General features: G+C 37.1%; 2 protein-coding genes across 2 annotated transcripts; one reads left to right on the top strand and one right to left on the bottom strand.

The window, feature by feature from the left end:
- Positions 1–571: 571 nt before the first annotated feature.
- On the bottom strand, positions 572–9,519 carry LOC121413853 (5-methylcytosine rRNA methyltransferase NSUN4-like). The gene is made up of 5 exons (XM_041606825.1): positions 9,317–9,519; positions 7,336–8,188; positions 6,593–6,753; positions 2,106–2,230; positions 572–980 (listed from the first exon to the last, which is right to left on the bottom strand). The coding sequence occupies exons 1-5, from the start codon at positions 9,410–9,412 to the stop codon at positions 704–706; spliced, it is 1,512 nt and encodes a 503-aa protein (XP_041462759.1). The 5' UTR covers positions 9,413–9,519; the 3' UTR covers positions 572–703.
- A 131-nt stretch (positions 9,520–9,650) lies between these two features.
- On the top strand, positions 9,651–22,949 carry LOC121413855 (ubiquitin-conjugating enzyme E2 J1-like). The gene is made up of 7 exons (XM_041606826.1): positions 9,651–9,826; positions 15,928–16,001; positions 16,714–16,845; positions 17,194–17,278; positions 18,973–19,078; positions 20,371–20,494; positions 21,127–22,949. Exons 1-7 carry the CDS (start codon positions 9,796–9,798, stop codon positions 21,721–21,723), a joined length of 1,149 nt encoding a protein of 382 aa, XP_041462760.1. The 5' UTR covers positions 9,651–9,795; the 3' UTR covers positions 21,724–22,949.
- Positions 22,950–25,816: the final 2,867 nt, after the last annotated feature.

Below are 25,816 nucleotides of genomic sequence, written 5' to 3'. Positions count from 1 at the left end.
GGTATGAACACTAATTTCAAAATTCCAAGTCTATTTCAAACCTCCCTATAGTAAGAAAAGGGGATTAGGTTCAAAATCATAGTGACAGTAGTCTAGCTGTGATGAGAACTGTAATACTCGGACAACAAGGCATGCAGTATAGCAGAATTATAATTTTTGTATTCCTAACATCAATCTGAACTTGAAATATAATGCTTTAATACTTGTTTGAACTTTCAATATAGTTGATGCAACAAAATGCAATATATTAATTATTTGTGTCGCATTGGATTTTATGTGCAGGGGTTGTACAGTACAGTTGTTGCAATGGTACCATACATCAACGTCCTTTTTAATAGATGACATCATAAGAATGACTGTAGTAAATAGAATATTATTCTATCTGAGAATAGCAAGTTTTGATCATACTTTATACTAAAAAATCAATACTCATTCGATATTTAAAGTCAAACACAAGTTTATTCCCAATATGCCATATCTTAGAAGCACACAGCAGTTGGTTCACACCCAATTAATGACCTATAACCCATAAATTTTACAATGATGGTGTTGCATAACATCCTAGATGCAGTCTCTTATTATCACAACTGTCACAAATATTCATTTTCTGGAGTCTCAGGTGAAAATTTGCTATCGAGTCCTAATCAATCAACTGAAATACATGGGTCCATAATTGGCAATTATTCTGGGCACAGAAAATTTGCTATCGAGTCCTGATCAATCGACTGAAATACATGGGTCCATAATTGGCAGTTATTCTAGGCACGACAAGCTGGCCATAGCGACAGTTCGAGAAGAAGCTGAAGACATCATTGTACGCTCTCCCTAGAGGTGAAAGGTCAGCCACGGTTGCTTCGATGTTGAATTCCTCCCGACATCTTGTGATGGTACTCTGGATCACTCCATCGTTTTGAAGGGGCGACATGGTGCAGGTGGAATACACCACCGTCCCTCCGGGTTTGACTGCCTGAAGCCCGGCACTGGGTGGAAAATAAACCAAAACACAGAATGAAAAAAATTTAAAACTGATATTGAGCACCAGTTGGAAAATAAACAATGCTCCATAAAGAAAGTTATAAAACTGACATTACGGTTTTGGAACAGACATTAGTACCGTAGTTCCACTGTAACTGAAAGCTTTCTAAGGAAGAGTCCGGGGGAGCGTTTCATGAAAGGACTTGTCGGACGTTTTATCCGACAAGTCCCATTTTATCCGACAGTTACCATAGTAACAGTGCCTCACAGCCAATTAGAGTCAGAGAAAGATGTCAGATCTGACAACTTGTCGGACAAAAATGTTGATGAAACACTCCCCTGGGCCCAGTTGAATAAAAGTTACCATTTTGGTAACTTTGCCATCCAATGGTAACTTGCATGGAATCCTTGATTTTGATTGACTGCTGATCAGCGTGACCATGGTAGATACCAATGGATGGCAAAAGACAAAGTTAGCGTAACTTTTATGCAATGGGGCCCTGGACCCAGTGACACAAACAGTTGCCTGGATTCATATCAAACTTTAATTTCAATTGCTCTACATTTCAATCACTACACTACATTATCAATTGCAATATGAAATTTATTTGAATCACTCTGACACTTTGTAAGATGGAGGCCATTAGGCTCTAAATAAAAATAAATCAACTATGACAACACTAAAGAGAATTATACATTTTTTCTACTGATAGGTTAAAATTTGTTTGCTGCAAGCAGTTCAGCACTCAATTGCAAATTTGCGATGAATTTTAAGACAGGTGCTTTGGGGACCCCAGGGGCTGATTGCACGAAAGGGTCTTTGCTAGAACCATCTTTCGTGTCGCCCATTTATTATGATGCACCATCGGAAATGCATTTTAAATAAATTACCTGCAAACATATTTCATTCATCCGTTAAAGTAAACAAAATCTTTGTTTATAAGATGATGTGAAATATGAAAATGTATGCAAATTAATTTAAATGCTAGCTTTAGAAAAATCTCGCATACAGCACATCATAAAAGATGGGCGACATGAAAGACAGTCCTTGGAAAGACCCTTTCATGCAATCAGCCCCAGATAAGAGTTCCAATTGACCATTAAGCTAAACCCTAACCATAACTTCTTACCAGAGTAGATCTGTTTGGAGTTGTGGTAGGTCCCATCTCTCTCTTGATCGACTCACTTTGAAAATATTATTGTCTGGTTGGGTTGCAGATACTCTGTCTGTGGAGCAAGGCACATCTACTAACACCTGCAAATAAACATTGTAAATACATAAAGATGATATTACATTTACTTGTAATCACATACCTATCTATGAAAAAGGATTTTCTGCAGAAATGGCGTATAGACACATGTTGAAATTAGAAAGGAAGTGGAGAGATGTAAGCAAAGAATATTTTGTCCAATAAGTTCCCTTTGAAGATAGAAATCATTGCTTTTCTTTTGACTCCTGTTTCAATGATTATTAGTCTAAAAGAGTCCAAACCAGTAGACCTGTTTACTAACATATTCAAACTGCATACTTTTCAAACTTACTGTAGTTTGTTCTTGATATGAAAGCTTACCAGACATAGCAACATGTAACATATGCAAACTAGATTTCAAGTATAGTTTATTTCATAATGTACAGCTTACAGGGGTAGCTCATTTCTAGGTTCCCAAGGAAAGAAGCATCCAGTATTGAAACGGGCCTTTTCAAACTATATCCAAAATCAAGGGAATACAAGTCAAATAGGAATATGACAACAGAAGTGAGCATCGACTAAGACTCCTTGTAACAAATGTCTAAGGCGTTCTTTTCAGCCGGATTTCCACTCGGCACTATTTCCTCCCCAATCTCCTTTCTGTATGTATACACAAAACTATGGGGAATGCAGGGGAAACCACATAGTCAGGCAGCATATGTCATCTACTTCGAAAAATTGGCTAAGTCTGATTTTTCACTTTTATTTGATTGGTGACATCATAAGGAACAACTTCCAACTTGGTGACAAATTTCTAATGGTCATCTTGACCATGTGAGGGGTCAAAATTGGGTCAATAGGGGTCAATTTTTGGAATTGCCCCGATTGTGTTGAGTCATATATCAAATTGTTTGTCTGGCTATACTGAACAAAAAAGTGTACACAACCATATACTCTTGACCTCCCATTAAAAAGCTATGCCCGGAAATGTCAAGAGGTCAACGAACTTTCGTTACATTGTATATTATATGGCAAATTACACTGAAGGTGATAAAAAGCTAATATTTTCGTTTTTTTTCTGTTTTGCATGTGTGTACTTTTTTTATTTCTTATTTTAATAAGTTCATCTTCAGAAGTCGTTATCCAGAAGATATTAAGGGTCAAGACAAGGTCAGGGAAAGGTCAAGAGGTCAACAAACTTTCATTGGTAGCCAAAATACACTATAAAAGCGGTTTGAATTTAGAAGTAGGTTCTTCATTTTGAAAAGTCTCTAAGAAGACATTATCCATTAGATAAAAAGGGGGTAAAATGTGCTCATTTAGGAACAAAATAGATAAACAGTGATAGACGTCGAATAGTTTGAGTGTGGTATCATGGTTTATTGCAGGAATACCTTGAAACGACTTGACAAAACCTATAAAAATCGTATCATCTTCATGACGTTATAAGTGCAACCAGCTCTTTTCGAGTTGCTTGATTTAGGAACTCAATTCAAGTTCTTTTCATTTCGAATTTACCAGTCTTTGATATGTAAAGAAACATTTCATCCATTTGCTTTGTACAGAATATTTTAATCAACAGAAAATATTGTAATGTACTGGGGTATATGTGTAATACTATGCTAATAAACACATCGATTGATCAGTGCTCCCAACTCCAAAGAAAGATGCCCAACATCTTATTTGACTTAACTTACGAATAAGATAATGAGGTTAGGATTGAGGATGATATGATAAGTTGGGCTCCAATTGTTCCTTGATTAATTGGAACGAGTGACGGTTATATTATTTCTAACAAAGAGGCAACATTTTTCAGGCATGCTCATTGTAGTCGTTAGTGTCCATTATGCTGATGTGATATATTCTGACCATTTCTGGAGCCAAAAAGGACTGCACAATATTTCTGATTGTGCTGTCATTAACACGGCTTTTAGGCCTACTATTTTATCAAGTGTTTATCAAGTTTTTTTCCAGAGCATACAACGTGAATCTAAACTTAATACCTGTTCTCACGATAGTGATATGCATAGATGCTGATTGTTCTTTTGTCTTTTTTTTCTCCTACTTTGTGAACTACCTGGATGTTGCCAGAAAGAATAATCACATCAAATTTCATTGAAGTAAACCACGCCCATGCCGCAGCGGGCGGAGGTGGCAGCGGCCCCAGAAATTGTGAAAACTTGCATATTTTTTTACTGAAAGATACATAATAATTGACCAAAAGTATGCACGAAATCTATAAATTTCTCTTTACAATATGCAAAAGCGGCCCCGATGATTAGCTCAGAACAGTACAACACCAGAATTGTGTAGTCCTTCTTGGCTCCAGAGATCGAGTAATGGTCAGAATATATCACATCAGCATAATTGACATATATACACTTCTACAATACGCATGCCTGCATGATGTTGCCTCTTTGTCAGAAATAATATAACCGTCACACATTTTGAATTAATTAAGGAGCAATTGGAGCCCAACTTATAATATCATCCTCAATCCAAACCACATAATATTATTCTTAAGTTAATCCAAATGAAATGTTATGCATCTTTCTTAGGAGCAGGGGCACTGGTCAATCGATGTTTATTCTGTTAATAGTATTACACTTATACCCTACTACAATACAATAATTTCTGTTGATTGAAATATTCTGACAAAGCAATGAAGGAAATGTTTCTTTACGTATCAAAGACTAAATTGAAAATGAATTGAACTTAAATTGATTTCCTTAAAAAAGAAACTCAGAAAGAGCTGGTTGCACTTATTACATCATGAAGATGATAAGATTTTAAGGGCATAAGGGTTTTTTCAAGTTGCTTCAAGGTATGCAATACCATGATACCACACTAAACGCATTCGACGTCTATCTCTGTTTATCTATTTTTTCCTAAATAAACATCTTAATTTAATTAATGTTATAGATAGACTTTTCAAAATAAAGAACCCATAAACAAATCAGACTTCTACGATTCTAGTCGCTTTTAGTGTATTTTAGCTACATGTTGACCTTTTGACCTTTCCCTGACCTTGTCTTGACCCTAATATCTTCTGGATAAGGACCTCTGAAGGTGAACTTATTACAATCGAAGATAAAAAAAAGTACAAACATGAAAAAGAAAAGAAAGAACCCCCCAGAAAATAGCTTTCTTAACACCTTCAGTGTAATTTGCCAGATATATAAACCCCTCAAAAAAAAGTTTTGCAACTCGGATTTGGGGGATGATATCTTTTTGGTAAATGAAGTATAAAAGATGAAACTGGTATCATTGGAAAGCTTAATTGTTCATCTTTACAATGACATGCCATTTGCTGTGATTATGTAATCATGGAATATGCAATCACCCTGAACATCGAGAAAAGTCAGAAGTGAAATGTTGCAAAATGCATTGATTTTCAACAAGAGTCTCCATTTCTATAGAATTTCCACCACAGTGAATGCACTCGGTCCATCCTCGAAACAATTGAAATTCGCTATTGCAAACGACGCATTTTGCAACATTTCATGTCTAACATTGCTGCGTATTATCATGTCTGAGTATTTCATGATAACACTAGCATTACAAATGACACATGATTGTAAAGGAGAATAATCATACTTTCTAAAGATATCACTTTTACACATGATGATGGCACACTAAGAAATTTATTAGCACTTAAACTTGAGTTGCGGAACTTTTTTTGAGGGGTTTATATACAATGAGACGAAAGTTCGTTGACCTTTTGCTATTTCCGGTCATAACTTTTTTATGGTAGGTCAAGAGTATATGATTGTGTACACTTTTTTGTTCAGTATAACCAGACAAACAATTCGATGTATAACTCGACACAATCAGGGCAATTCCAAAAATTGACCCCTACTGACCCCATTTTGACCCCTCACATGGTCAAGATGACCATTAGAGATTTGTCACCAAGTTGAAAGTTGATCCTTGTGATGTCACCAATCACATAAAAGTGAAAAATCAGACTTAGCCAATTTGTCGAAGTAGCCAGTAAATCATGACATATGCTGCCTGACTAACATAGACGCTGAGTGGGATTTCTGCTAATGAACACAGCACAAGCTTTTAGTAATCCACTGATCAGGGAAACTATGCTTAGAATGATTAAGCCAAAAGTTGACGTGGCAGCTCAGGCCCTATTCACACTCGGATCAATCAAACAATTCTGGGGCACATTTCATGAAAAGGAGTTACAACTACAATGGTAACCAGGGGGGGTGTTTCACAAAGATTTAAGTAAGACTTAAATACCACACTCTAGGAATCCATGGTATTTGAAATAATAGCAAAGTTACTATACATGTATTTGTAAGTTCATAAAACCGGCCCTGCATGATATGAGCTGGGTTTGATTTACTGTTACTTGTTATTGGAGTCATCTGGGTGTGGTAGTAAGGCAAAAACAATTGGACCTTAGTACATACCTTGTCATATGCATTTGGTTCTATCTGGCCCCATTCACATCCATCTAATCCAGACACACGGATGGCTCCACTACTTCTTATGCTCCTGGGTAAGCAAAGACCAAGTACTTCTTGCAGGCGCCGCCTCCGAGATAATACCTTTTCATTGGTAGTCAGGGTACCTAGGTAGAGAATATAATTGATAGCCCCCAATACGTACATGTATTTCATGCCTTAACTATTTTTATTGGAAATAAATTCACAATACTATACACTGCATTTTATACACGTAGTTATGAAATTTCAAAGAAAACTTCCATCTTGACTTTATTCATTTTTTTTCTCAGTCATTTTGTCCCAAGAAGATAAAGCCAGCATATAGGGATCCAAGATAATGTCTCACAGTCACAATATTTAATGTGTAAAGATATTTGGCCATATATTATTTCTATGGGTCAAATTATATGAATTTATGTCAATTTGACAGTACCTACCTTGTTGAATACAAAAGGAAAGACTTGTTAATAGTAGATATGGTAACTTTCTCCACCCCAAAGTTTTTTTGTAGTTCTTGTTGGGTTTTTAACTTTTTTTTTTCTTATATTTTTTTTTTTGGAGGGAGGTGTTATGATATAAATCATAACGCATTAACCTTTCCATACAAATAGTCAACAATGTAAATGGAATCTCTAAAATACCAAATACCGAGATTACTATAAATTCATGGAATAGAATTTTTAAAAGGGATCTGATATGAAACTCACTGATCAGCATTGACTGTAAAATAGCCAGAGTTTTCCCGCCTGGTCCGGCACAAAGATCCAGGACCACATCATCTTTTCTAAGATCCATCGCCAAGACAGGAAGAACCGAAGCTGGATCCATGATGTAATACTGAAGATACGGTAACTCCCTGCCCCTCTTCGCCTGTGGCAACCTCTCCGGAGATGACTTGTGTAAGAAACATCTCAAGTGGGGACTTATCTGGAGCTCGGCTTCCACAACTTTGATGGAGTTAGCACCAGAATGCTCCGACATCAACTCGCTGTCACCGCTCTCTTCCAACTCCATCTGCTGCAGGAGGTCCATCCTGTGCTCGTAACCAGGAGCAACAATATATCGTCCATCCCACCAAGGTTTCGTCAGCTGCCCTGCTTCTTTGTTCTCAAGTTCACCAGGTCCAAACACTCCCTCCTCTGAGCCATCTTCTTCTCTCGCCCTGATGATCATCTCCCTTTCCTGAAGCTTCTGTGCTACTGCGACACTATCTAATTTTGTACTTCCTGACGCACTTTGGGATTCTTCATCATCTTTTGTTCCATTTTCTGAGGTAACCTCATTGACCCCTCCTTTTAATCTCTGAGAGTGAGACCGAGTTTCACTTTCTTTCCTGAGGTGTCTTGCATGAGGTTGTACAAAGTCTTCTACACCTATCGAATGAAGTCTATCCAATGTCTCTTGCACCTCGCTGTAATTGTTGAGGAGAGCCCCTGAATTGGGCATGGACAGCAAGGTTAGGCGAATAGATGGCCATTCGTCTCCAAACAGTGGTCGGTAGTTTTGGTCGAAATGCTTCAGGGCAACTTCCGTTGGATCATTTTTATGTTTTCCATATGACTGCACAAAAGAACAAAATAAGGTGATATACAGAAGTAGATTCATAGAGGGTATAATGTGCATTAATATGAAATGGTACTCATATCCATATTAGCAAGTTACTCCAAAATACAAAAATAAAGAAAAATTTCTAAAGTGGTAGAGGAAGAATATTATTGCCAAGACATTTTTTTTCAGCAAGTATCTAGGCTGAATTGTTGCAAGTCTGATAGAAACTGGCCCTGGTGCAATGCATGTTGTGAAATTAGAAATACTAAAACTTTCTACTTCATTACATTTTTGTTGGACAAGTATAGTCTGCATAAACCCACTTGTTCACTGCAACCATTCTGCCTGTGGGGAATCTACAGGTAGGACTATGGTATGCTAATGCTGTACATAGCACACACTTTGAAAAATCATTGAAATATCACTTTTGTGACCAAAATTACTGATTTCCATACAGTTGCAATTTATTGTTCATTAGTAACTTGGGAATAATTTTTGTATTCACCAGAGCACTAAAAAACTTGAATTTTGGGCATATTTTTGTGTACGCCCTCTATTGGTGGAAAGTAATATGGCAAGAAAATTTTCATTTTTCTATCTCTAGACCCTATATTTAATTTTAAAAAAATTGAAGAATTAAATTTACATAAGAGCCAAGTTATATGATGAATAGCTGTAATGAAAACTGACAGTGTAAGAAAATCAAGCATTTAATTGTTCCATATAAAAAGATAAATTAAGCCAAACATTGCCACCATTATTTTGCCACACATGGAGATGTAACTGAGAACAAGCTATATCATAACCTTGTTCATTGAATGAGTGCATAAACCTAACAGTACCTTGATTTAATTTATAACAAAAACAAAAAAGAAATTCTGCAAATCAAGTTTTTCCAATCTTGTTTAAATTATTTGGATAATATTATTGTGATTATTATTATTTGAATTCAACATTTCCAACAGCAAAAGATCTAAGTTAGAACTAGATCAATATCAAACAAACACTACAGCTACAAGTTAGACACAAATGTGATCTAGTCCACGACTAACCCAGGGAGCTCCGACCCGTGCGGCATGCGGGCCGGGTCGGAGTTCCCTGGCCTGGGTTAGTCCACGACGATCATGACGGTCGACGTACTAGTTTGGCTTTTGTCTTTTTCCCTCTGTAGGTTATTTCTTTGAACCGTCGCGCTTGCAGGAATCTGGAAATTCGCCTGGGCACTTGTGACATCATAATGTAGAAACTATCTGCAGCAAACGTAGAAAAAACTCTAGTTCAACATTTACAAATACAAGTTCATATGAATTCACGAAATACTGCACGTGTTAGTAGCGGGATGGTTTGTTTACGTACGTCGGCCCTTTAAACCAAATACATGTGCGATTTTCTTAGACATACATTGGTTGGCCAATGATGAATACTTCACAAAGTTTTGACCAATCACAGAATGCGACACATTAGCCCAACTTAATCTGGGAGTGCGAGGATCAGGCTGACCGTATCATATGAGAAAACGCCACGTCGCTTTGTGAATAGTGACAATTCTTTGCCTTTGGAGCAAGATTATTGAAATTATTCGCTATTACTCTGAGTCACTATATGTGAGATATCCCACCATGCAGTCTACATACTCGAGGAGGAGTCCAGGTGAGTGATAATTAAAAAATATCAGACGTATTCATATGCTCGGTCCCACCTAATTTCGTTCTGTGTCAGCATTAGTGGGTGACACTCGACCTGTTTAGTATTAGTAAATCATAAGCGATCCTCTTTTTATTAAACTCTAATTCAAGTCTACTTTTTATTTAAGGTTAAGTCTACTTTTTATTAAAGGTCAAGTCCTTGTTTTATTAATGGTCAAGCTACACCTCATAAAAATGTTGATTTGAATCAACAACGGAAAATTCAGACAAGCATAATCATATAAAAATTTCATCGAAATCGGATGTAAAATAAGAAAGTTATGACATTTTAGTGTTTTGTTTATATTACATATTTCTCAAATTCAAAAATAGATTCTCTGGCTATGCACAATTAGTCACATGCAAATGAGAGAATCGACAATGTCCCTCACCCTTTTGTTTTTTATTGTTTGGATTATAGGCCTACAATATTTTCAATTTTTACAGATTTGACAATAACTGAATAACTCAATAAGGACCAACTTGACTGAACCATATAATGTTAAACAATGGTAATTCCACATGCATGACATGTTCATCATCATCATCATCTGGTACGGATGAAGGCGCAAGCCTGTAACTCCCGATCGCTTCTTGTAGGATTGATCACTGAAAAGTACTCCATGACTGTGCTTGCGTGAGGAGTCATGGAAGCTCAAAGTGCTTAATTTGCCAAAATATATCAATATTTTTAAATTTGTCTGTTGATGGCATTTGTATTATGTTTTCAGGAAGACTATTCCAGTCATTGATTACTCTTCTACTGAAAGACTTATTTCTCGCATCCAGTTTGCTACATGGGATTTCAATAATTTCATGGAGTGACCTCTAGTAGAGTTACTACCAGACTTGGAGAAGAAATGGTCTGGAGACATATGTTGACCAATCCATGCATAATCTGGTGGACCATTATATCTCCTCTCCTATAATAGAGTGAGTCAGAGCTACCAAGTCTCATGCATTATGCGTGAGACTCAAGCATTTTGGACTCTTGTTCATCCCCTCAAATCTCTGTCTCACACAACTATCACAGCCTATCCCCATATACATTGTACACAATGTCTGTGATCTCACTCAGATTCACAGAAAATCTCATGCATAGCTGGTCTTTGAACTTGGCATTTCTGGTGAGTACATGTTAAGTTCCCTGAGTCTCCTTTCATATGGTGTTTCAAATCATTCATAGTTTTGTTGCTCTTCTCTTTACTCTCTCAATCTTCTTGGCATGTTCTGTAAATCTACCATTCCAGATGACGCTCCCATTCCAGATGTGGCCTACTTAACACTTAACGTCTTGAAGAGAATTGGCAAGGTAGATTTGTTTTATAGTTGAGTGAAAGTTCTCTTTACAATTCCGAGCAGTTGATATGCCTTATTAACAGCTAGAGACACATGCTGATGAAATTGCAATTGATTGTCGACTGTTACCCCAAGATCCTTTTCAGAAGTTACTGACTTCACTTCTTGTTCTGGCATATAAAATTTTGCTTCTGGATTATTCCTTCCGATGTGTAGAACTTTACATTTACTGCTATTGAACGGTAATGGCAGTTCTCTGACCATAATTGTAGTCTATCCAGGTCCTCTTGCAGATCTTTGATCTCTGATAAGTCACTATATTGTAAAGTTTGGTGTCATCAGCAAATAAAGCAACATTACTCTTGTTGACAGCAGATGATAGGTCATTGATAAAGACTAGGAAGAGAACAGGTCCGAGAACGCTCCCTTGCGGTATTCTGCTTGATACTGGAGACCATGGAGATAGTTCCCTATTTACTCGTACACGCTGAACTCTTCCTGTCAGAAATTCTCGCATCCAGATAAGAAGTTGGCATGTAATTCCCTGGCCCTCTAATTTACGTAGAAGCCTTTCGTGGGGAACACTGTCAAATGCTTTGCGAAAATCTAAGTACAAAACATCGATTGGATTCCCTTCATCAAGCATTTGTGTTCATTCTTCAAGCACATACAAAAGCTGTGTGGAACATGACCGTCCTGGGATGAATCCATGTTGGTTATAATACAACAATCGATTATTTTGAAAATGATCCACTAAAGCATTACTCACAATCTTTTCCATTAGTTTTCCTGCTATCGATGTAAGACTCACCGATCTATAGTTAGAAATCTGTGTTCTATTTCCTTTCTTGGGAAGAGGAATTACATTTCCCTTTTTCCAGTCGGCTGGAATTTTACCTTCATGCATTGACTTGTTGAATATGATAGATAGTGGTTCTGCAATAATTTCAGTGATCACCCATCTCCTTCAGCACTTTATGATGGATCCCATCTGGGCCAGCTGATTTATTCACATCCAAGTTTTTGATCATTTTTATCACATCTGATGATTCAAATCTTAGCCTTTCCGTACAAGGTATATCAACATCTACTCCAGTCACATAATCTGGAAAGTTTTGTAAGTCTTCAACAGTAAATACATCACAAAAGTATTTAAGGACATCTGCCTTTTCCTTATCAGTTTCTACTAGAGATCCATCATCTCTTCTAAGACTTCCTATCTGACTTCTACCTTTGATATTGCTAATTGCGTAATTCCAAAAAGCCTTAGCCTTAGGATTAAAGTTGATACTTTCCACTAGGTCATCTTCAAAGTTATGACTGGCTGTTCTTGTTGCCTTTCTTAGCTCATTCTTTGCCTTTTTATATGGATTTAAGTCTGCTCGTCTTTGTTTCTATAATCACTTTTGGTATAGCGCTTCCAGGTTCGTGCTTTTTTCTTAAAAAGTTTCAGGATTGGTTTAGTAATATAGATGTTCCATTTTTTGTCTTTACTACATTGTCTCATTGGAACATACTTTTTGACAAGAACTTCCATTTCTCTTGCAGCAAATTCCATGCTCGATCACAATCAAGTAATTCAAGTTCATCCTCCCAATTGATTGGTTCAAGAATAAGTTTCATAGATTCATAGTCTCCTTTCTGAAATATCATAGGAGTTTCTTTTGTTTCCAACATTTTCAGGTCATTATCTACATTCAATTGGGCAAATAAGCATACATGATCACTAAGTCCTAATGATGGAAGATACTGCAGAGCAGTAACTATGGTGTCAGTGTTAGCAAGCATTAAGTCCAAAGTATTGGACTTCTGTCCGCTTCTATGACATGTTGGTTCCAATACATGTTGTATAAGATTAATGATTCTTGAATAGCAGTTAGGAACATGTTTGAAGGATGAATGGGCGATGCTTTCACTTATGACTTCTCCCAGTCTACTTCGGGATAATTAAAATCTCCAGTGATCAATAAGTACTTTTCTCCATTCTCACTGGCTGCTTTAATAAGATCATACAGTTTCCTGTTATATTCATTTGAACTTGATGGACTCCTGTAGATACATCCCACTAACAATCTATCTTTTCCAGTTAGCTGGATTGAACACCATATGGATTCGGTAAAGTCTACGGAAAAGGAAACTTCATGGGCATTTAGTCTATTACTATTATATACTACCACTCCACGAAGACTGGATTCCTGATCAATATTTGTAAATGTCTGAAATCCCTCTAGTCTTAACACTTCCGGGGTGGCTTGAACAAACTTGATTTTTTGGTGCTACTTCACATATCATAACCAAATCTGGCTTTTGCACTCCAATCACAATGAGTAGATTTTCCATTTTGTTTAATAACGAGTCAGAATTTGTGTATAGCACTTTCAAATTGTTTCGGCTGAGTTGTATGCCATTATTCACTTGTTCTCCAGTAGAACCCTTGAGTCATACTGTTTTAGGAGCCCCACCAATTGCTCCAAATGTGCCATCTATTTCAATATCACTATCACTGACCTCATCGCTAGATGTTGGAAGAGATGAATTACTCACAGTTTCCTTGAGATTTTCATCTTGATGGGCTGATTTTGCTCTATCGTCTTTTATGAAGTCTTTCTTTCTCCATCGTGATACTATCTTACCATGTCGTATCATCAGGCTATCTTCGCCTTGATCCCTCCTTGCCCTCAGCTCTTGGCGTAGCTTCCAGCTCTCTTCACGCTGCTGCTTCGTCATGTCAGGAGCGATGTGTTTCTCCATCTTTCATTCTCACGCAACTTCCTTGATGCTGCTAGAATGTCCCTCTTCATGCTTTCGTTTTCCAAGTGTACAAGCAGAACTCTTGCTTTATCCTTATCTTGCCTTTGGCCTCCAAGGCGAATAGCCTTATTAATGATGACATCTTCCACTTTGAGGCTATTTGTGACAATGTCTGTAATGAGTTTCTTGTCTTCAGCTACCCTATCTTGGATCTGAACTTGTTTCTATTCTGGTACATTGTAGAATACAATATTATTTTTCCTTCGCTCTCTGTCAACCAGTTCTTCCATCGTGATCATGCTTACAACACTCTCAATGCCACCATATGAGTCAACGTGGTCAATATTTCACTGTTTTTGTCATATCTTGTAGATCTTTTATCAGTTTCTAGTTCTGACCTCTGGAGTATAGTTACTCTTTGCCTTGCTTGACCTGAACCATCATTGGTTAGCCCTTGCTTGCTTGCTTGCTTGCTTGCTTACTTCTGCATAGGATTTTTTCACCTGTTTAGACCATCATCAACCATTTCTTTCATTGTCTGTTGAGCATTTTGTAAGATTTTCCCAACAGCTTCATCCAATTCTTTTTCCACATTACTACACAAGATTGTTGTTGTCTTTTTATTTTTCACTTTTAGCTTTACTGTGTCAATTGCTTCCTTTTCGCAATCAACACAGAACCAGTGTGCTCTATTTGATTCATTTGTGAAGAAATGGTACATATCAAGTGTAATATTATGGCAGGTCATACATGACCATCTCTCACATGCCTCACATTCAATCATATGTGTAACACCTTCCTCAGGGCAGTACTCACAGTCATATGTATCCTTACTTGTGCTTGCACCTTCACCTTTCTTCTTTCCTGATGATTTCTTTGTTGTAGGTTTGACTTTATTCAATTTCTCCTGACCTTTCTTGTTATCTTGAGCAGCCTTGTTTGATTCTGTAAAGGATACAGAACGCATGGCTTTTGGCTTGGATGTTTTATCTGGTCCTCTTCCTTTGGCCCCTTTGTTTACTTTCCTTGTCCCTGCAGCTGCTTGAACTTTTCCCTTCTCACCCTGCTGCCTACATACGCCGGTACGGTCGTTGGGTGCGGGTGGCGAAGCTCCGGCTGGAGGGGAGGAATAAAACTTTGTTTCACAGGACAATGTCAATGAGGAGAAAATTAGAATATATCATATTTCATATAATAAAATACAAAAGTTAGTGAGTGATGTCATCAGTTCCCTCATTTGCATACCTAATTGCTCACCGGTATGTGTATATATATTTGTAAAATTAAGCGAAAATTAAAAATGTCATAACTTTTTTTATTTTTACATCCAATTTTGATGAAATTTTCATTGTTATGCTTCTTGGATTTTCCATGTAGATCATTTTTTATTCAAATCAACATTTTGTTGGGGTGGACTTGTCCTTTAAAGGAGGTGCCGTGGCCGAGGGGTCTAAGGCCCCTGGCTATGATCTACATGGAAAATCCGACACCTATGCCCTTTTATCCTGCTTTCAAATAAATGGAAATGCTAATAAAAGCTATGTGTGTTATTGATAATAAAAAGCTAAAGGCAAAGTTAGTACTGACAAAAAAATGAAAATCATCAATAAATTTGATGTCATTTGGTGTCTTAAAAAGACCTTTCAAATAATACCAAAAAGAACTCTAATTCATCAAGGAAAGTTATTCATTTTAAGTCATGGATATATCATATTCATCCAATTTTTTGGAAATAGGACCATTTTGAACCCAAGTCTTCAACATTTTGCAGCTTGGATATCACTAAAAGAAAGATGGATATCACTAAGACATAAGGGGTTACTGGGAAATGGACAAAGTGTTAAAAGAGGCAGGCTAGTGGTCACTAGATGAACTACATGTAGGTCTAGGATAAGGATAAGACCGTGTGGAATAAAGCCAAATGAAGATATTAAGTTGTAGTCCAAGTCACTGTAGAGTGTAATAACCTGTATTGAATGATTATATTCTACATTCTTTATATTCTTTTTTCCATAGCTGTAAAGCGGTTAATGAAGGAAGCTCAAGAGCTAAAGGATCCTACGGAACAGTACTTTGCTCAGCCACTAGATGTAAGTGATGCCTGTATGGTAGATTTTTTTGTTGTTGTTTTTTTCAATTTCATGTGATGGCCATCAAACCTGGGGCACATTTCACAAAACTTGCTGTAATAACAAATTTGCATTAACAGTTAAAAGCTACTAAAATCCTTCAATCTGATTGGCTGATAGTACATGGTGAATTTGTTATTACAAGTCTTTATGAATCAGGGCCCTGTTGTATGAGAAGCTGGGTGGGGGAGGGGGCGCTCACATACATTTTGTAAACAGAGATTTTTTTTAAGGGAGGTCCCCCTTCGTTTTTAATCCTTCGACCTGGGTCTTACATCATCTCAGAGATGCCAACCAGTACGATTTTATCGTATTTAGTACGATAAAACAAGTAAAATACGACAGTACGATTTTGGCCATCAAAAATACGATTTCCCGACTTTCTGTCATTGTCCTGTTTTTTTAATACTTAGACCTGGGTCTTACATCATTTGTTTTGTTTCTCCCTTTTCCCCTCATTTGTCCAGGGTTAGAATTTCAACATCTATAGACATGAGTCTATTTCTACAGAAATGCTTTGATATGGGTACCTATTATCATTTGTATAGTACAACAAAAGGACCCTTTGATGTGGGTATGGATCTACAGTTCTCAGTATTTTGTGTTTATACATATGTTTATTTATTTCATATTTACTTTGTTTTCTTTTTCTTCTCTGCTAATGCATAAATAGGACAATTTATTTGAATGGCACTTCACCGTAAGAGGCCCACCAGACTCTGATTTCTCTAAGGGCGTGTATCATGGTCGTATCACCCTACCACCAGAATATCCCATGAAACCTCCCAGTATCATGCTATTAACAGTGAGTACTCTCATTCTGTAGCATCAATTGAAAAAAAAAAAGATATAAAGTTTTGAATACTGTATTGTTAATTCAACTCTAAAAAAAATTAATCAATATGGAAATGAAGACTAAAAATAAGATGGGGATTAAAAGATTATGAATCAAGTTTTAAAGAGAGTTAGCTGTGGCATTTTGAAGTTTTCCACATTTGTTCTGTGCAATGTTTGCCACTTTTTGATGAATATACATATAGTTTCTTTGATAAATTGTCCTTGTTGATATATTAAAAAAGGCAAACATTGTATACAGTACATGTATGAGTATGCACACACAGATGTTCATACATTTTGCATTATTTGTTATCAGCCCACAGGAAGGTTTGAAGTCGGCACCAAGATCTGTCTGTCCATCTCTGGTCATCATCCTGAAACATGGCAACCGTCATGGAGCAGTAAGTGGACGTCCGGGCCCCGTCTTACAAAGAGTTGCGATTGATCCAATTAATCGTAACTCCATGGAAATCCATCAGTGCCATACGTTTTTCTACAGGAAATTTGCAAAATGGCCATTGTAAACAAAGGAGAACACACCAAATTGTCAAGAAATCAATAAATTTATGGATATACATTCATATCTAGAAACACAAACATGCGTTTTATATGATGACTCTGCCAGCTTTTCATAGTTGCGATTGATCGGATCAACCGCAGCTCTTTGTAAGATGGGCCCCTGACCACCCACCTCCCCTTCGCTCTCCACCCCAGTCATACTCACATTTCTTCCTTTTCTCCCTCCCCCTTCTTCATTTACTTCATTTGGTTACTTTGCCATATAATGGTAATTTCAATGAAACATTTGATTATCATTATAATTATTATATATTAATTATTATTTATTTATTTAAAAATCTTTATACAGGATAAGCATGTTCAGATAATATATACACTGTTTTTTAACATGGTCCTGTTGACATAGTAAACATCTAACAATGTACAGCAAAAAATGCATTAAATAATTTAAATTCAGAAATAGTAATAAAAAAAAATGAGTGACATAGCATTAAACATTCAAATTCAGACAAAGTAAAAAAAGACAGTGACATAGGTATTAACAAACATAGATAAATAAAAAAAACTAAAGATACATGTGCACTGGGTGATGAATGCTTAATTGAAAGTAGAAAACATAAACCGGCATAGAGATGTATAAAGTAAAGAGCGGAGAGTGTTATGCGAAGTGTGTTTTCTTATATTTCCTTTTAAAAGTATCAATTGAAGTTGCATTCTGGAGTTCTGAATCTAAATTATTCCATACATTTCCTCCTGCATATCTTAAGCTATTCTTTAAAAACTCAATGTTTGGTTTAGTTTATCGATCCCAAGTCTATTTTTGGTCCCTAATTCAAACATTTGTCTTATAGTTAATTGCAAATTAGTAATTGATTGCAAATTTGCTCCTTGAAACAAGAAGTTTAATCTGATTTGCTACAGCTAACGTTGATCTGTCAGTTGTAAAATGGCAACAGAATATTTGCAATTGATCGCAAATATTTTCTTGCAACACCACCGAAATCTCTTTGCTAGAGGAAGACAATACAAAGTAGACCATACTTAACACTCAAAGTGCAAGGAATCAACAATATGTACTGTGTATGATTGACAGTTGAGCATTGTTACCATGGTATTGTTTGGCAAGCTACTACTTACTAGGCATTCCAGCTGTCCTTTCAATCTGCTGTCTTTGTTTCTTAATATTCAGATTCAGTAATCAATGAATATATCAAATACTAATATCTCTTCATACCATAACTATCCCTCAATCTTTGGACAATATTATTATTTTCCAGATTGAGGTTTGATGATTTTTTTTTTTAGGCAGAGAATTTTATTCACATGTATATATAGTATGTTTTCTTTCATCACACAGTCTTTCCACTCACTTTATTTTTTCATCATGGAAGAATGAAAAATTTTCAAATTTCATATATGTTCACAAGATCATAATCCTTTCATAGTATACTACAATAGTATAATAAAATCTTCCTGAAGGAATCTCTGTTGATAATGATTTACATTTTACAATGAATTAAGTTCTATGATATTGTTGTTGATTTATGAGCAACCTATATCTCTTCTTTTTATCTAGTTCGCACAGTGCTTCTGGCTATCATAGGCTTTATGCCTACAAAGGGTGAGGGTGCTATAGGCTCACTAGACTACACGCCAGAAGAGAGAAAAGTGCTTGCCAGAAAGTAAGAATAATTATGTTTCAATTCCTAAGGCCTATTACAAAAAAATGTAATCAAACCTAAAAGGGCCATTTTTTGTACACCCATCTAACAGCCAGAGGGGCAGATTAAGTTCAGTATTTCTAATGTTGATTTATGTATATATACAGTGCGTCCCAGAAAAAACGAAACCGAGATTTAGTGATGATTTATCATGACTTAATCATAAATAAAATAGACAAATGACCTATCAATGTAAAGCTTAGAATCTCTTCTTTCATCTGGTATTACTTATATTATTTCTCATTCACGCAGGAGTGAGCAAAAACAATTTGAAAAGGGGATACCAAAAAGTCACTTGGCGGGCCGTATCTGTGTTTTAAAAAGAAAACCACATTTTTAAAAAGTTCAATATCTGCTCTTTAATTTGATACCTCAATACAGAAAATGGTCGAGAAATAACAAAGTTCTGGAATTATTGAAATTCAAGCCTTATTTGAAATAAGGCTTGAATTTCAATAATTTCAGAAATGAAGAGGTTTTACAGGCTAGCGTTCAAACTCACTCGACACTCCGTTTTGTTAACGATCAGCCATGCATGAAGTCTTTTGTTACCGTGCGATAGCTTCTGTGGGAAACCGGTGAAAACAAGTTTATTTAATGAAATTAGGGAAATACAAGCATTATTTCGAAGGATCATAACTTTTTTAATTCTGGACCATTTTCTGTGATTGAGGTATCAAAGAAAAGAGCAGATATTGAACTTTTTAGTCATGTGATTTTCTTTTTGAAATTCAGATACCCCCGCCAAGTGAGTTTTTGGCATCCTCTCTTCGAATTGTTTTTACTCACTCATGCGTGAATGAGGAATAATCTAAGTAATACCAGATGAAAGAGGAGATTCTAAGCTTTACATTGATAGGTCATTTGTCTATTTTATTTATGATTAAGTTATGATAAATCATCGCTAAATCTCGGTTTCGTTTTTTCTGGGACGCACTGTATATATATATTTTTTTTTTTTTTTTTTTTTTATTGCATTTCAAAAAATTGCAATTAAATGTACTCCTAATCAATCATGAACCATGGACATTGTAACCAACCATAAATGATAAAAAGATGAAAACAACATTTAGAAAAAGAGAGCAGCAGCTTACAAGATTGATGCATTGCCATAGCGAGAGGTCACAAAAATATAGGTAAAGGTAACAAGAGAATACAAAAAGCACTCCGGATAAACCCCACGATAAATAAATAATAAATAATAAATGACCGGAAGTTCTTACCAGTTTTGTAATGTTGATATATTGTATTAGATCACAAGAATGGAAATGTGAGGCTTGTGGAACACCAAACCGTAGCATCCTTCCTCCTGTCACAGCCAAGTCAGCAGCAATGCAGAAAGAAGCTGCAGAGCTAGCTGCTCAAATCCAATTCAAGGTAATATACTTCATTTAATCCTCAAAGTTAAAGGAATTCAGTAATCTTTGTTATACAACTCCCAAGAATGTTCTGTAATCTGATTGGTCCAAATCGGATCACATGATATTCAGCGCATTGCACTATTGCATCCAAAACGCACTATCCTGCACTCTGACGTCATACCAAAAGTACTCTGACATCAGAGTGCAGGATAGTACGAGGTCTGGAATTATCTGAATTATCTAGAATTTAGATAAAATATAGCATTTGGGCAACCCAGTAACATGGGGGGTTGTATAAAACAAACAATGCACGCATTCTTGTGCATAGAGGACCTAAATAATGAACTCCGTGCTCGACTCCCCAAATGGATATACCACACTCGGTCCTGCGGACCACCTAGGTGCGGTATATCCATTGGCTCTTCTCGCACATCGTTCATTATTTGGCCCTGTATGCACGCGCTTACGTGCATTATTTGTATACTAATGTATATTTAGATCAATTGCTGGGTATCAAAGGTTGTTGTGTATTGGGAGGAGAAGCCATTAGATATATGAATATATTTTAGTATTAAAAAGTCATTGAGGATCAGATTTACCTTCATGTGTCCCTGATATTTTTCTCTTACTTTGTGATTATTTTGACAGAAAGAGGAGAAGAAGCAATCAAGTACATCGGAATCACCATCAACCCCTCCAGCCGCTGAACCTGCCGCCGCCCCAGCCAACGGCCAAGTGCCTGCCCCCCTTCCACCACACCCTTTCAATATGATGAACCCCGGTATGGGGATGGGTCAGATGCAGCCCCCTTTTATGCCTTTACCACCGAACTTCATGATGCCAGGCCAGGGACAGTTCGGCATCCCCAACCACAATCCAGCCACGCCTTCGCAGCCAGCGGAAGTCAACAGTGCCCAGCCACAGGTGGCTGCAGATACGAACAGTCCTGACACTCCAAGTGGTAGCAATCAGTCTTCCGCGTCTCCGCCCGTAAGCCAATCACCGCCTACCAGTGACAGTTCAAACAGTGATGGGGTGAGACAAAGAACTAATGTTCCTAGTCAATCCAGTTCGTCTTCCCCTCCCAACCAAAGCACCAGTGGACATACCTCCCATCGTCCGTCAGAGGAGCGAGGACTCCAGGGGATAATGTGCCCCTTGGTTACAATGAGCATCTTCAGTTTCGTCATTATCGTCCTCATCTTCAGACGGGTGTATCTCACCTATGCTTACAAATTCACCTGATGACCCACTCTCGAGTACTCTTTGGTATGAAGAGATAAAGTAATCAATTTCAAGGACCCGAATGGGGGAAAAAACACTTCTACCCTTACATGTAAAACTTCCTTTTTTAAAATGCATAATATGCTTTATGCGGTATCTGGTTCGTAGCAATAATTAAGTGGCTCCCACGCACATATATTCTTTGATCTTATACACATGTAGACGTCAAACCCTTGAGTTCCAGATGAATCTTGCAAAATTTCCGGGGGGGGGGCTCACAGAGAGTTAAGTGTGATTTGGGGTTGCACTTAAATTCCCAGTTGCGTGCGGTATAAAAGGCATCATCGCATCGGTCAATCATGTAAAGAGGACGAGAGCTACAATATACTTTGTGATAATCATTAAGATTGCGCATCACATATCATGTGCGCATCAGTATTCAACAATGATGCTAAGTCACACTTAACTCTTTATGAAACGCCCCCTCCCCCTGAAGAGCCTTTAAAGAAACTACAATTATGATAATAATGGTATATATACCCAGGGTAGCCACCCCAGTTCTGAAAACTGTTCTCCTAGCTCGCCCTGCTATTGTTATTATTATTTACCTCCTGAGAATTATGCTCTCATCTTTATTACAGTTAATGTGCCGTCAGTAATGCAGTATTCACTTATCCTCTAGTCAAGCCCTAGATATGTTCATATTTGGTGCTTGTTGCCAGACGAAACAAAAGCGACCTTGCATGTGCATTGATCACATGACATCAGCTGTACTTTTGCAGATTGGTCAGTGAATCTGAATTTGTTGTATTTACATGTAGCAGCCAAAAATTTATTCAGCTTTGTCTTATTTCCCACTTACCTGCACATTGACAGGCATCTTAAGTTATTTCCAGCAAGTTTTGCTTCAATCTGTTTCACGGCGGAAAGTAACCAAGGACACAAGTTATTTTCAGAAGGCATCTAGTAAACACCTTGAAAGCTTTTATTTTGTTATCTCTAACTAGGTATTAGGGCCCCTTTGCATGAAAGCTACTATTATGCTTACCCTACCAACCAATGGTAACTACCATGTTAACGGTGCTCAACAGCCAATCAAAATCAAGGATTCAATGAAAGTTCCTTTTATGCAACAGGCCTTCGGACATGATGTGCTATTACAAGCTATTTGTACACACTGGCGGATCCAGGAGGGGGGCATAGCCGGCTCGTGCACCCCCCCCCTTGAGAGCTATAATCAAAATTTGTAATGTAAATATACCGTTTTTACCCAAGTGTGCCCCCCCCCCTTTTGAAAGTTATGACTTTTTGGGGGGGCTTTTCAAATTTTATGTAGACAAATTGACCTCCAATATTTTAGATTGAAAACTTTTTTTTAGATTGAAAAGCTTTTATTTTGTTATCTCTAACTACATATTAGGGCCCCATTGCATAAAAGCTACTATTATGCTTACCCTACCAACCAATGGTAACTACCATGTTAACGATGCTCAACAGCCGATCAAAATCAAGGATTCAATGAAAGTTCCTTTTATGCAACAGGCCTTCGGACATGATGTGCTATTACAAGCTATTTGTACACACTGGCGGATCCAGGAGGGGGGACATAGCCGGCTCGTGCACCCCCCCCTTGAGAGCTATAATCAAAATTTGTAATGTAAATATACCGTTTTTTACCCAAGTGTGCCCCCCCCCCCCCCCCCCCCCCCCGTTTTGAAAGTTATGACTTTTTGGGGGGCTTTTCAAATTTTATGTAGACAAATTGACCTCCAATATTTTAGATTGAAAACTTTTTTTGGGGGGGGGTGGAGGGCTCGTCAAATTTTCATTGGAAAAATGAGCCCCCCCTTGGAAAACTCTGGATCCGCCCCTGTGTGTACACGTAGATTATTGAAAAAGATTAGGCTTGGGAGTAGGACTCTGAACAGTCGATGTATTCGATCAGTTTACCAACAATTGGCAACCGAGTACTACTTTTTGCACTAATCAAATGCTCACCAGTTGTGGATTACTGATTTGAGACCTTTGATTATTAAAAGTATATGGCTATAATCTTTGATATTTGAAAACGAAGTGTAAGATAACAAAGGAATCTAATGCATTTCAAACCTTGTTGGACGGTTGAACTGGCGAATCGCGCATCATTCAGCTGTGTTGATATGCATGTCATGGGCACTGTACTTGGACAATTGGCTGTGTGACCTTGTCCATTATGAGTGACCACTACTAGGTCATGCAAATATATGTAGGTCAACTTTTTTCATGATTTCTGATAATCTACCCCAGTGAAAAATTGCACGGCATAGGAAGGGTATTCATCCCAAGCCAACGAAATGTAGATTATTGAAAAAGATGTTGCATTCCTTATCGATTTCTGTAACACTTTCCATGTTAACTTCTATTGCATAGACAAGGAAAACTATCACTTTCTAGGGAAACTTGATATATAGTACGCACACTCGTTTTTCAGCTTTGCTTCGGTAAAGATATCTACTTCCAGCTTGCCCCATAAGTTATAATTTGACCATCATCTTTACCAGATTATATTCTTGATATTCACCATGTATTTACATATTACTTTATTGGCAGTACCGTATATCCTTTTTTTTTGTACCGGTATCTCATTTTTGACCATATTTATTGCACTAATTCACAACAGAATTTTGCACTGGTATGAAGTTAATTGATACCTTACCTTTTTTTAATACATCTTCCAGAATCTGGTCCAATAACGTGCAGACATTACAATAGCAACTCTTTCTCATTTATCCCTATTTACCTTACCCAGTTATTCATGTTCCTTGGTTCATACACAGTTTAGTACTTATGGGTCTTCCAAAAACTTTTTATTTCCTTTGGAATGTTTTGGGTTGTAAACTAGTAATATATTATATGAAATAGTTATGTAATTGTACATAAGAGTATTATTTTGTTTCATAATGCCATTCCAATTATATGTAATAAATAACACAATTGAGTAGATGAAAGTTGTAAATTGTGACATTGATTGTATGTGTGAATTGTAATTGCTAGTTTATCACTGATTGAATGTATCTTTACGAGGTAACAGAAGTTGTATTTAAAAAAAGTTTTAAGTAATATGTTCTGGGGCCCATTGAAGTACTTTTAACGGGCACCTGAGGCCCGTTGCAGAAAGAGTTGCAATCAAACGCAACTCTAAAAATCACGCGCAACTTGATTTTCAACCAATCAACTGCGCGCATTTTTGACTTGCGATTGATTTTTTGACTTGCTTTTAAACGCAACTCTTTCTGCAACGTGCCCCTGGAGAGTTAACTAGTGTAAGCGTGTGGCCTAGTGGTTTATACCCTTGTCTTTCAATCGGAGGGTCGTCGGTTCAAATCCCAGTTCAGTAAGAAAAAATTCATTGGAGTGTGTGGTCTAGTGGTTACTTTATACCCTCACGTTTCAAGCGGAGGGTCATTGGTTCCAATTCCATTCAAATTACATTGCTAGTCCCTATTCCCTTAATTTTGCTCCTGAACATTCCTTCAAACCAACCCAATTACTCCTCTAATTGTTCGATAGCAAAACAAGTAACTACTGGAATCATGTGTTTTGGATTGGCCAAATTCATATTTGTTGTAGAATTCTGCTCTTTGAAGTAATGAGAATTTTTTTTTTTAAATACACGTAATACAACCTATTGCTAGATCTCTATCTTTTGAAAAACCAGTTAAAAAATCCAGGGGAGGTGTTCAAAAAAAAGTTAAGTATGACTTGCTTAGTGCTGGTGCACACATGATATGCAACACACAATCTTATGGATTAATATGCAGTAGCATGCGTACTCTAAGAACGATTTGGCCAATGCGATGATGCCTTTTATACAGCACGCCACTGGAAATTCTAGTGCAACTCTTATAAAGTCTGCTTAAACTCTTTGTGAACCCCCCCCCCCCCCGATTGGGTGAATATCTGTTGATGGCAAGTAATTGTGGATCATAAATGTCCTCATTTTCTTTTAAGGCCACCGCACCCCGTACGACTGTTCCCGATCCGATTTTGGAACAGATCGCATTTTACTCATTTTCTGAAAATATGAATGGAAAATATCATTTTATTTGAGGTTTGAATTAATTGAAATAAAACT

The sequence above is a fragment of the Lytechinus variegatus genome, chromosome 4, assembly GCF_018143015.1.
Source record: "Lytechinus variegatus isolate NC3 chromosome 4, Lvar_3.0, whole genome shotgun sequence".
Taxonomy (NCBI): domain Eukaryota; kingdom Metazoa; phylum Echinodermata; class Echinoidea; order Temnopleuroida; family Toxopneustidae; genus Lytechinus; species Lytechinus variegatus.
This window is presented reverse-complemented; position numbering and strand designations above follow the sequence as displayed.

What these genes read in the sequence shown, in the direction of transcription:
- LOC121413855 (XM_041606826.1), top strand. Translation starts at nt 9,796, where the DNA reads ATGCAGTCTACATACTCGAGGAGGAGTCCAG. An exon ending in ATACTCGAGGAGGAGTCCAG is followed by an intron (nt 9,827 to 15,927) that starts GTGAGTGATAAT and finishes TTTTTTCCATAG; the next exon opens with CTGTAAAGCGGTTAATGAAG. An exon ending in ACTTTGCTCAGCCACTAGAT is followed by an intron (nt 16,002 to 16,713) that starts GTAAGTGATGCC and finishes ATGCATAAATAG; the next exon opens with GACAATTTATTTGAATGGCA.
- LOC121413853 (XM_041606825.1), bottom strand. Translation starts at nt 9,412, where the DNA reads ATGATGTCACAAGTGCCCAGGCGAATTTCCAGATTCCTGCAAGCGCGA. An exon ending in AAAAGACAAAAGCCAAACTA is followed by an intron (nt 8,189 to 9,316) that starts GTACGTCGACCG and finishes TCTTTTGTGCAG; the next exon opens with TCATATGGAAAACATAAAAA. An exon ending in TTTACAGTCAATGCTGATCA is followed by an intron (nt 6,754 to 7,335) that starts GTGAGTTTCATA and finishes TTCTCTACCTAG; the next exon opens with GTACCCTGACTACCAATGAA.